At 51.3% G+C, this 13,080-nt stretch overlaps 1 protein-coding gene across 3 annotated transcripts in view; it reads right to left on the bottom strand.

Moving 5' to 3' along the window:
* Positions 1-754: 754 nt before the first annotated feature.
* The window catches only part of LOC119974656 (cytochrome P450 2J6-like), a 118,934-nt gene continuing 106,608 nt past the window's right edge, over positions 755-13,080 (bottom strand). For all 3 annotated transcript variants that reach the window (XM_038813730.1, XM_038813729.1, XM_038813728.1), the window contains one exon: positions 755-1,788. In XM_038813730.1, coding sequence (XP_038669658.1) covers positions 1,607-1,788 — 182 coding nt within the window. In that variant the 3' untranslated portion in view covers positions 755-1,606. The remainder of the gene's footprint in view (positions 1,789-13,080) is intronic.

Genomic DNA, 13,080 nt, shown 5'->3' with positions numbered 1-13,080 from the left:
TAAATGAATCAACATTTTACAGAGACTGAGAATAAATGGGTTGCAATTCTCCGATCGTCTTTTCCCGTTGGCAGCGCACCCTCACCAGTGAGATTTGCAGCGGCAAGGGGCGGTTTCAATGGAAAATCCCACTGACAAGCGGCGCGAGAATAGAATCCCACTGCCAACGAACGCCTCACAGCCAAGAAATCTCCAGAAGTAAAGTGGGCCATGGCGTGTACACACTCGGCATGTTCCTGTCAGAGATACCGTCCATAACAAGATACTATCTGAAGGGGAACTTTTTCAGAGACTTTGTATTGGACTGGCTTTAATGTGGGGGACTTTCTCTGTAATTACAGCTCAGTCAACACAAAGTCTCGGGTAATGATATGTATATGTGTATGTAACTAAAGGGTTAATTATAACATCCAATAGAGGGCATCACTAGATCCCACTATAAGTATCTGCTCCTCAAGGATCTTGGTCTCTTTCAACCCAGAGAGTATTTAGTAAGCAGTAGTCTATGACAGATAGTTCTCAGTATAGTTAGTATTTATAGTTGTGAATCAGTTAATACATCAATATTTTATTACTTGATTTCTAGAGATAGTTCTGTAGAGTGTCGACCTTAGATTTATAATAAATTAGTTTGCTTAAGTTGAAGACTCGTGGTTTCTTCAGGATCACACCATCAGACCATCTGCATCAACAGTAACTAGTAACGATACACATTACTAGACCCAGTAATATAACAAATTGCAGTCTGCAACTCTGGTAAGAAGATGTTTTTTATTTTCAAGCTTGATCAACATACAACTTCAAGAGGTTTGAGGGTGTCTCAAAATCTCTGAATTTACAGAGTTTAGCTGCAGTACTTATACATTTTCGAAAAGTTAGTAGTCCACCCCAATTTGGCTAGGATCCAACTGCATCATTTCACCAATAAAATGTATTTTTCTGCCAGTGTGATCACTTCATGATTTTCTAATGCCTTATTCATGGTTCACAGAAGGCTTCCAGACCTTTCTTATCTGTCTGTCCTTGATACGCTGTATACATTCTAGTCTATCTGGCTCTAACTGGTTCTATTGTCTACACTAAGGCTGCTTTGCTGATAAGAATTCCTGCTTGCCTGGCTGTTTTCAGTGTTTCTGTGTGTGTGTGTGTGCATTCTGTATTTTCTGATCACTCTCAATAATGTGGTCAAGTATCCCATTGTGCCTTGCATACCTTTTACAAGTGACTGTATATTTCAATATTATTCTGACTTAAAAATGCATTTCTATGTAATTATAGTGGATTCACGTGCTGCAATTTAGGCTATGATTATATTTTCTATGATTGCTGTACAGTTTAATTCCGTAATTAAAGCTGTTCTCGCTAAACTACTCTATATTGTCATATTAGTCTATTCTTTTGTGCTTTCCCAGCTATCAGTTTCCCCCAATAGATCAGTTTTCCCCAATAGATCAAAGCTTTTCCTAACTCCCTACACCATCTGTTAGAATTTCACACATAAGAGGACAGTAAAACAATTGGTCAGTGGATCAGTTTCAAATTGAAGATATATACATACATCTGAGGGTATATCTCTCCTCACTGCTCCCGAGCACCCCCATTCACCTTATCTGAGTTTAGCACACAGTCGATAAGGAAGTGGGGTCAGGGTAATTCCAAATTTGGCTTCTGTGTAGCTTGGTGTTGGTTCGTTTACCGGGAGGTGGAATGTGAAGCGTTGGAGCATGGATGTGAAGAACAGGAAGAGTTCGGCCCTTGCCAGCTGTTCCCCCGGACACACACGACGACCTGCCGGGTGAAGAATGAGAGTATTTAGAGACAGCAGGAGAGAGGCTGCAGGGTCGCCCTGGGGTCACACTGACTGTACAGCAACTGGATTAATTACCAAGGGCTGGATTCTCCAATTTTGAGACTAAGTGCTGAAGCCGTCGTGTAAACTGTGGTCTTTTATGCCAGGAATACTAGCGTCATAAGGCCACCGATTCTCTGTTTTGCTGGGAGCTAGCAGGGAGCCTCGTAGAGCTCGCAGCTCTAGTTGCTGATATGGCCCCAGCACTCCTGGTTCAGAGGCCGTGCGTACGCACGGCGGAAGCATGCAGCAGCTGAGCCGTGCTCCATGGCGGACTCAGCCCGCGGACCTGGATTGCCAAAGTAGTGCACCGATTGGCCGCTTGTGTGCCCCGGACAGCCCGCCCACATTGCCCCCAGCTCTGAATGAAGCCCTCCCTGCCCGCCGATCGGCCCTCCCCCGACTATGGTGGCCCCGGACTGAGTTTGCAGCCGTCATGCTAGGATCCTGGATGTTGTGAGCACACGTAAGTCATGTCATTGGGAATTCGGCCGGTCGGCAACAGAGCATCGCTGGGCAATGGCCTGCGGCGGTGGATACGCGGCGCGAAGTACGTTGATTTTCAGGGGGGGGGGGGGGAGAATTGAAAAGCCGGCGCCGCCCCCAATTTCGGTGCCAAAATGGATTCTCTGACCCATCACCGAATGCAGTTTCGGCGTCGGGGAGCGGAGAATCCAGCCCCAAATCTCACTCTGACAGCATCTCACAGTATGTAATATATGAATTCGGAGCAGGGATAAGCCCATTGGCCCATGGAACCTACTCCGCCATTCAACAAGATCAGGGCTGATCTGATTCTGGCCTCAGCTCCAAATTCCTGATGACCCTCAGTGACTTTTGGTTCACGTGTACCTAAAAAATATTCAATGACCTTGCTCCACCGCTCTCTGGGAGAGAGAGTTCCAAAGACTCTCAACCCTCTGTGACAGGAAAGTTCTCCTCATCTCAGTATTAAACGGGAGACTGCTTAGGCAGGACTCTCTGTCGGCCGAGGATGAAAACAGGAAACGCGTCAGTTGCCGAAATCGCACCGGGCACTGATTTTACACCAAATTGCAATTCTCCGCCACCTCAGCAATGGCATCAATGCGTTCCAGAACGAACGTATGGTAAACACTGTTTACATATCATTAACGGGCCCGACTCGGCATTCTCCGGGTCTCCGCGATTCTCCATCTCCAATTGGCCGAATTCCTGTTGGTGCGGTACACTTGTGCTTTTAAAAATCATGAAATCAGCATTGTGGCTGATGAGGGAGAGAGAAGAATTAGGATACAGAGAGGCGCGACTATGGGCTGCCGGGCCGGACATTGGCTGGGCCGGCTGGGGTGGGGGGCAGGGCTGCCAGGGCTGGCGGGTGGTGATGGGGGAACAGGCCGAGTGGCCGGGGTGACCCCACTATGGGACCTCAGTGTCCAGGCACAGACCACCATTACCGCGGCCTGCAAGGCAGCTATCTTGTTGCGCATCCCATTGACCACCCACCTTGGCCCCTGATGCTGCAGCGTGACACCGGCTGTATGGGTGCCTCCACCGCCCCCCCCCAACCCCCCCCCCTCCACCACCCCCCTGAACCCCCCCCCACCACCCCCCTCCACCCCCCCCACCACCCCCCCCACCACCCCCCTCAACACCCCCCTCAACCCCCCCCACCACCCCCCTCAACCCCCCCCACCACCCCCCTCAACCCCCCCCACCACCCCCTCCTCCCCCCCTCCACCTCCCCCCCCACCACCCCCCCCCCTCCCCCCCTCCACCTCCCCCCCCACCACCCCCCCCCACCTCCCCCCCACCCCCCCTCCACCCCCCCACCCCCCCTCCACCCCCCCACCTCCCCCCCCACCCCCCCCCCCCACCCCCCCACCCCCCCCACCCCCCCCACCTCCCCCCCACCCCCCCACCTCCCCCCACCCCCCCACCCCCCCCCACCCCCCCCACCTCCCCCCCACTCCCCCCACCCCCCCACCTCCCCCCACCCCCCCACCTCCCCCCACCCCCCCACCTCCCCCCCCCACCACCCCCCACCTCCCCCCTCCACCCCCCACCTCCCCCCCCCTCCACCCCCCCGCCTCCCCTCCACCCCCCCTCCACCCCCCCGCCTCCCCTCCCCCCCCCGCCTCCCCCCCACCCCCCTCCACCCCCCCGCCTCCCCTCCACCCCCCCACCTCCCCCCCACCTCCCCCCCACCTCCCCCCCCCCACCTCCTCCCCACCCCCCTCCACCTCCCCACCCCCCTCCACCTCCCCACCCCCCTCCACCTCCCTACCCCCCTCCACCTCCCCACCCCCCTCCACCACCCCACCCCCCTCCACCACCCCACCCCCCTCCACCACCCCACCCCCCTCCACCACCCCACCCCCCTCCACCACCCCACCCCCCTCCACCACCCCACCCCCCTCCACCACCCCACCCCCCTCCACCACACCACCCCCCTCCACCACCCCCCTCCACCACCCCCCTCCACCACCCCCCTCCACCACCCCCCTCCACCACCCCCCTCCACCACCCCCCTCCACCACCCCCCTCCACCACCCCCTCCACCACCCCCCTCCACCACCCCCCTCCACCACCCCCCTCCACCACCCCCCTCCATCACTCCCCTCCATCACTCCCCTCCATCACTCCCCTCCACCACCCCCCTCCACCACCCCCCTCCACCACCCCCCTCCACCACCCCCCTCCACCACCCCCCTCCACCCCCACCCCCCCACCTCACCCCCCCCCCCCCCCCCCCCCCCACCCCCCACCTCCCCCATCCCAGCTCCCATCCCTGCCCCCCACCCTCCATCACACACCCCACCCACTGGTGGGGCATCACATGGCCCACTCATGGACAACACCCATTGTAGCACCTCCATGTAGCCCGTTGGAACTGATTTGGCACGGGGGTACGCAGCATGCTAACATGTCGGCCTTTCAACCCCTGCAGACAATTCATATTGGAATTCAACCAGCAATGGTGGCTTCCCTGCTAGCTGTTCAAGCAGGCGCTGCTCGGGGAGGAGGAAGCTGCAGCAGTGGAGCGTGCCCCAGAGGAACAGTGAGCAGCCGCCCAGGATGGAGATGTGGCTGCCCATCAGGCCAAGGAGGAGGAGGTGCAAAGGAGACGCTGCCGTTACACACGAGGCCTGATTGCCTCCAGGTTCACCGACTGGGGGTGAGGGAAAACTGGCCAAGGGTACGGACACTGCATCCCACCCCTTCGCCCACCCCGGCCAACCCCCTCACCTGCAACCCCCTCCATTATACAAACCTACTGAACTAAAGGGTGTGGGCCCTGGGTTGGCCGTAACACCGGGTCTGGTCCATGCGATGGAGGATGATGACAATCCACGCTGCGATGAGCTCTGGTGCTCCGCATCATATGGCAAAATCTGACTCTTGCCCACGGTAGCACTCTCCACCTTGATGATTGCTGCATGTGAGCTGGCCATTCCATCACACGGTCCCATCGGAAGTCTGGGTGACAGTGGTGGGACAGTCAGAGGGGGAGGGTAGGGAGCCCAGGGCACCAACAACGTCCACTCATTTGTCCCCTCCCCCGCACCCCCGCTCTGCCAGCCCAGACTAGCCCACCCCACCCCATACCCATCTGACAGAGAACCAAGGCAGGTTGTAACAGTGTTAACAGGTGTTTAATGTGTACAACTATTTACAGATACATGTCAACGTAACTTGTTTCTAACTTTCTTGCTTTACGGGCCCTAATGCTACATTTACCTGGATCCCCAGACAGTACATCAGAGGTGGAGGCGGCCTGCTGCGATACCTGGTGGTGGCTATCTCCTGGGCCGACCAAGCCTGGATTGGCCTGGCTACTGCTCGAGTGTCCCTGATGGCGAGGTGCTGCCCTGTTCTGCCCACTGTCGACTAGATGTGCGAGGGACAGGAGGGGGGGGGGGGGGCGGTGTCCAAGATGCTGTGGTGTTCCACCCCTGTGGGAGTCACCGGTGCAGGCCCCATCACCTCCTCCTCCCTTGGAGTGCCCGATGGCCCCCGGGATGTGAGCAGAGCTATCCTGAGGCAGCCCTGCCACCTGGTGCTGCCACTCCTGTCAGCCCACTCTAGTCTCGACCAAGGTCTACATGCTCACGGCCATGGAGTACAAGGAGTGGACTATCGCCGTCTGGGACTACACCACATCACCCATTGACTGTGCCTTCCCATTCTGGGTCTGTGCTGTGGTGTTCTTTGCGATTCGTGTCCTCAGGATGAATGTTGCAATGTTCACAACGATCACAAATGTTATGTTCATAAACAAAGCTAACATTTATTTACACTACTTAAATTAAGCTCAACCACTGACTCCTAAAGTAAACAATAATCTATTCTACAATCTATACTCAACTACGCTAGTCTCAACACTGTCTAATACTGTACTGAACTCTATCACTGCTCTCTCTAGCTCTCCACTCCAGCTCTCTCCTAGAGATATGTCAGTCACTGCATTATATACTTCTGTAATTAGCTCCCTCTAGTGGTTATCTACATCATTACATTAACCGTTTGTTATTTGTAAATTTCCTATAATGTCACATTCCCCCTTTCTTTGAGAGAAAAAAATATGTTCTAAATTCTTTCTGACACTTTTTTTTAAACATACACAGTGGATTCTATGTTCATACATTAAATTCCATGCTTTGAAAGTATTGTACATATCATTATTTTAGGTTCTTTAGAGTTATAGTCCTTCAAGCTTTTTCACAAATTCAGTGGGCGGTATTCTTCTCCCCCCGCCAGGTAGGAGAATCGCTGCGGCGCCGCACGAATCACGCCATGCCGCCCCGACCCCCGCACACCATTCTCCCAGTCCCCCGAAACCAGCGCCGCGCGAATCACGCCGGGCAGCTCGGAGAATCGCCGCAAACGGCGAGCGGCAATTCTCCGGCCCGGATGAGCCGAGCGGCCGCTCTGACACGACAGGGTCCCGCTGGTTGCTGCCGGCGGGAACTCTGCGGGAACGCTCAGGGGGTGGCGGCCTGTGGGGGGCGGGGAGGGGGGCTCCTTCACTGGGGCAGTCCTCCGAAGGGGTCTGGCCCATGATCGAGGCCCACCGATCGACGCACCGGCCTCTCCTCCCCGGGCTTACATTCCGCCGCGGCTTGCCCCTGAACACCCACGCCATATTGCGTCAGGGCCGGCATGCATAAGAAGTTCCCGGTGCATGCGCAGGATCGCGCAGCCAACTACGCATGCGCAGGATTGAGCTGCCCTGACTGCGCATGCGCGGGTTGGCGTGGTGCCAAATGGGGGCCGCGTAAGGACGCTGGAGCAGCGTGAACTGCTTCAGCATGTGCTGGCCCCCTGTGGGGGCCAGAATAGGTCGTGCCCGGGCCCTGTTTGCGCCGTCGGGAAACGCAACGGCGTTCACGACAGCGCGGGCACTTGGTCCGCGGAGCGAAGAATCGCTCCCCGTGTATTTGGTGGTGATCTTCTCGTTCTTTTCGCTCTTCTTAGTGCACTCATAGTGCCATCAGAGCTGTTCTGTTTGTGTAGTTGTTCATAATGCAGGTCACGAAACAAAGTTTCTGGTTTTGTTAGATGAGGTTCTGGAAATTTCATTGCACTTTTAACTTTTAGTAAAGCTTGCCTATTTCTTCGTGCTCCAGTGTTCCAGTTTCAGTTTGGACTATATATGACCTTGGTGGAACTTAAGACTTTAGCTGTTTCTGACCTGCCACCATTTGGATTTTTTATTCTTACAATATCACCTTCTTGGAGTTGTGGTAGCGGTTTCACTTGCCTGTTATAGTAGGCTTGCTGTTTGCACTGCTTTTGCTTGAGACATTGATGCATTAACTGTTCATTCTCATTAGGAATGGTAATGGCAAGTAACGTTGTCCGAATCTTCCTACCCATGAGCATTTGGACAAACCTGACGATAACGGAGTTGGTGAATTACTTAAGAGCGCTAATGACAAGTCCTTCTTGTCCTCATACACCTTCCTGAAGTGTTGCTTTATTATTTCAATGCCTTTTTCGGCTTTTCCATTAGATTGAGGATATAATGGACTGGTGGTAACGTGTTGGAAGTTGTATGCCTTGGCAAAGGACAACCATTCCATGCTACTAAAACAAGGTCCATTATCCGTCACTACTTTGACTGGAATTCCGTGTTGAGCAAACACTTATTTTGCCACTCTTATTACTGAGTGAGCAGTCGAATCTGACAACGTCATTATTTCAGGATAGTTAGAGTAATAATCTATAATGATTAAATAATCCTTTTCTCTGAAATAGAAGATATCGATCCCGACCTTTGCCCATGGACTTGTGGCGATCTCATTGGCCACAAAGGTTTCTTTGAATTGAGATGGTTGATGTGTTTTAACAGACACGTCACTCTTTCACATAGCTGTCAACATCACAATTGATGCCTGGCCAGTATACTGACTGTCTGGCACGTCTGCAACACTTTTCTATTCCTAGATGCACTTCATGTATCTTCTTGATATACTTGGTCTCAGGCAGGAAGTATCACAAAACTGTCCCCTTTTAACAGGAATCCGTTCATCACTGTCAAATCATCCTTGATGCTTTGAAAACTTTGACATCTGCCATCCTTCAGTTAGGTTTTTTTGTTGTCCTTTGCAGAATTGGGTCTTTTTCAGTTCCATCTTTGATCAACTTTATCTTTGCATCCGATGCAGGTAACATGTCTGCAACAAATGCAGCATGTGCTTCCACATTTGCCTGGTGTTTGATGCTGGTGCTCGTCGGTAGGTAGATTTATTTTCACTAAATTTGATCTAACACAGGGATCTGCATCAAGTATCGATGACTTGTCTTTGTCTACAATTTTGAAGTGTACTGGCATTCAGATGTCACCATGCTGCCACATAGAGCAGCACAAACCTCTGGTCATTATGGCATTGCCATTGTCATCTTTCAGTCGACAGGTTGATTTTCCTATTTCTGGAGAGCTGTGCACTTGTCTCAGATTGGCTTCAGTGAGTAAATTTGCCTGTGCACCTGCATCCAATTTGAACTGCACACCTGATCCATTTACAGTCAACGTTTACATCCAATCTTTTATTAAGTTGGAAATGTGAAAAAAATGATTTTTATTTTTATCCGGTGTATCAGCTCTATTTACCACTTCTGCTATGAAGTCATTCTGTATAGGAAAGTTTCAGGAATCATCATGAACATGTAAAATGTTTTCATTATGTCCTCTACTTTGTATGCTCTGGACCTTCTTATTTGTGTAAAATGATTTTTTAGCATTGATTTCCGTGTCGCTGAAGTTAAATGGCTTTGTGAGGCAAAATGATTGAGCTTGTTGCATTTTAAACATCTTTTACCGAATGCTGGGCAGTGTTTCTTTAAGTGGGCGTGGCCACAGCGTCGCCACCTCATCATGCTTGTGACGTCATGCTCAAATTTCTCATGCGCATGTGCAGAATGGTCGACTTTGGTTTGTGTTGTTTTTTAAAGTCCACATGTGCAAACTGGTCCTGCATATGCGCAGAATGGCCAACGCCCAGATTGCGCTTCCTTCTCAAGTACTCCTGCGCAAAAGGTCGCCTTCTGCAGTGCTCTGTTTGTCTAGCCGCGCCACAGCTTCAATGCCGTCAACCACGCATCCCAACTTCGCGCCCTGAGCTCAGCATACTCTTAGTGGATTGTTCATTAAATTTGCACAGATTTATGGCTCCTTCTGGAGACAGAATTGGTCTTCTAAACAATATTTCTTGCAATCTCATCAGAAACACGGAGGCAGATAGAAAATCTTCAAATTGCTGTTTAATGTTTTTCCAGTTTAGACTGAATTTCCCGGTGGTCCCGAAGTGTTCTGACCTTTTCTGACCTTCCATTTTGCGATGCGGATATTGATGCTATCTTCGAGATCTATGTAGCGGCTTGATTGTTCTTATTTTCTATCTAGACTCTATGCTAACTTTCTGCTCAATGCTTACTTTTAGGAATGCCTGGTACCATGTGGTATTCTTTGTGATTCTTGTGCTCAGGATGAATGTTGTCGTGTTTACAACGACCACAAAAGCTATGTTCATTAACAAAGCTAACGTTTATTTACACTACTTAAATTATGCTCAACCACTTACTCCTAAACTAAACAATAATCTAATCTACAATCTATACTCAACTAGTCTTAACACTCTATCTAATACTGCACTGAACTCTCTATCACTACTCTCTCTAGCTCTCCTCTCCAGCTCTCTCTCAGAGATCTGTGAGTCACTGCTTCATATACTTCTGTAACTAGCTCCATCTAGTGGTCATCTAAATAATTACATTAACTCTTTGTTAACTGTATATTTCCTATAATGTCACATGTGTCACATCAGTCAGTGGCTATACCATCTCCTTCTGGACTGGGTCTCTTCCCTCTGTATCTGTACCACTCAGCCAGTGTTTGGGTAATGCTGCCGATGTTCTCAGCCATGGCCTGCTGTGACGGTACCATGCTCAGAAGCGGCGCTGCGATGTTCAGGTGGCTCTGGCACATGGCTGCCTGTGAGGTGGAAACCCTGTCCTGGGCCCCTGAAAGCACCTGCACAGAATGCTGATCCATAGCCGCAACCCTCGCCTCCACCGCGGATGCCACCCGTGCCGTGTTGGCTTGGGTGGCATGCACAGTCCACCCAAGCTCCTGCACGCGGTTGCACTCCTCCAACTATGACTGGCTCTGTGACTGCATCTCCACAATCGATGGGACTGTCCATTTCAAGAGCCCAACACCCATCTGGACGGCAGTTATTCCCCGGAGTCGGCCCGCTCTCCGACCATCTGCCCCCTCGGGTGTTCCTATCTTCACCTGATGTACCGGATCGACTGTGTGGTGCTGACCCAGGAGCCTCTTCACAAGAGTGTCCAACCGAGATGAGTGTCTCTGGGATGGTGGACGGTGTTGGAGACAGTTGTGATGGGAAATCTGCGTCATCCTCGGGGAGGGCCTCAAAGCGCTGACGCTGTCCCAACGGCGTGTGGCGTACTCTTAGATGACGCCAATTTGGAGGGGGCGGAGCATCAGAAAAATGGCACCAGCCCCGATTCTCCGCCCGATTGCCAGTAATGATTTTGGCAAAAGGAAAATGCTGGAATTTATGGGACACTTAGAACATCTCAATGCAACCAAGCAGCGTGATCATGGAATTGTGAAAGGGAAATCATGGGCTGGATTCTCCGCAGTCCCGCACCGAAATTGCGTTTAGCGCGGGGGCGGAGAATCGAAGTTCCCGACCAAATCGAACCCTGCACCGCCCCAGTGATTCGAGCATTTTCCTTTTGCTAGGTGTTGGGCTAATTGACCTGTCATTCTCTGCTTTCTGTCTCTCTTCTTGAATAGAGGACTCACTATTTTCCAATCTTACACATTATCCCTTTCAACTGCTTTTAGTGTTAAACAATTGTTGTTCTTTTTTTTCAATCAATACATCATGAAACATTTTTGTTTTTAAAACCACAAATTAAAAATAAAGACACTGGCCCGGAAATTTCACAAGAGGACTAGGGAACCCACAGTGGAGATGATAAAGAATAGGACAAGCAACCAGGACTGGATGAAATAACAAAGTGATTATTGAAATAACAGGAGAACTAGGAACTAAAAATCTGACTTATCGTCAACTACAACACCTGCATTATTCCTGTACATTTAACAAAATCTGTTTTAATCGTGATATTGAAGATGTCTGGTGCAATGGAGTAGGAGATACCGAGAACAATCAGCCGAATGAGTCGTGTAGTAAAGATCATCCTCATAATCCTAAAGGCCAGAGGTAGAGGGAATATTCAGTCAGAGATTTCAAACTCTCAGTGTGGATTTGTAGTCATTAAATTAACCTAAGATGCAATCTATCTTTAAAAAACTTGGCAGAAAGAGCCATCAAATACAAAATGATCTTTATCTATGTTTTATTGATTATACTAGAGCCATTTGATGGCGTCCAAATTACCATCTCAGGAATTTGCTGGAAGACATCAACATTAATGGGAAAGATCTTTGATTCATTTAGAATATTTATTGAAATCAGATAGCGATGAACAGTTACGAGAAATAACTCAGTGATTGGAAAGCAATCTAAAAAGGGGTTGGACAAGGTTGTATTCCCTGACCGGATCCTTTCTCCCTGTACAGTGAAGTAAAGTCATCATAGTCCCAGATGACCAAAGGCTGTTTTCCCCTTTTGAGGGGGGAGAGCCGACTGGTGGTGATCTAATCTCAGGATCATCACACCTCAGGCCAGGGGCAAGGTTGGGCCTTCATGAATAAACTCTGCCACACCACCTGATCATGGGGGGGAGACTTTAACACATTCATCGACCCCGAGCTGGACCGGTCGAAGTCCAGGACAGGGAAGCGACCAGCAGTGGCTCAGGAACTGAAGGGTTTTATGGAGCAGATGGGGGGGGGGGGGGGGGGGGGGAGGTGGGCGGTGGATCCCTGGAGGTTCGTGCGGCCGAGAGCGAAGGAGTTCTCTTTTTTTCTCCCACGTTCATAAAGGTTTTTTCCCGCATCGACTTCTTTGTCTTGAGCAGGGCGTTAATCCCAAAGGTGGAGGGGGCAGAATACTCAGCAATCACAGTCTCCGACCATGCCCCGCACTGGGTGGATCTGCTGCTTAGTGAGGAGAGAGGACAGCGCCCACTCTGGAGACTGGATGTGGGGCTGCTGGCGGGCAAAGAGGTTTGCGGGCGGATTAGCAGGTACATCCAGAATTACCTGGACACAAACGATATGGGTGAGGTAGCAGCGGCAATGGCCTGGGAGGCTCTGAAGGCAGTTGTCAGAGGGGAACTCATCTAAATTCGATCTCATAGGGAAAAGAGAGAAAGAGCGGAGAGGGAGAGACTGGTGGAGGAGATACTCCGAGTGGAGCGGAGATACACGGAGGCTCCCAAGGCGGGGCTACTGAGGGAGCGGCGGAGTCTGCAGGCGGAGTTTGAACTGCTGACCACAGGGAAAGCGGTAGAACAGCTGAGGAAGGCAAGGGGGGCAGTATATGAGTACGGGGAGAAAGAGAGTAGAATGCTGGCACACCAACTGCGAAAGAGGGGGAGTAAAGAATAAGGAGGGTAACACGGTCTTGGATCCGGGGGGGGGGTGAACGGAGTCTTTAAGGAATTCTATAGTAAACTATACGAGTCGGAACCCCCGACGGGAGCGGATGGGATGAGGCAACTTTTGGACCAGTTGAGGTTTCCAAAGGTGGAAGAAGACCTGGTGGAGGGGATGATGGCCCCGATTGAATTGGAGGAGATTGTCA

Source organism: Scyliorhinus canicula, chromosome 12, assembly GCF_902713615.1.
Source record: "Scyliorhinus canicula chromosome 12, sScyCan1.1, whole genome shotgun sequence".
NCBI lineage: Eukaryota > Metazoa > Chordata > Chondrichthyes > Carcharhiniformes > Scyliorhinidae > Scyliorhinus > Scyliorhinus canicula.
The sequence above is the reverse complement of the archived record's forward strand: the minus strand, read 5'-3'. Positions and strand labels throughout refer to the sequence as shown.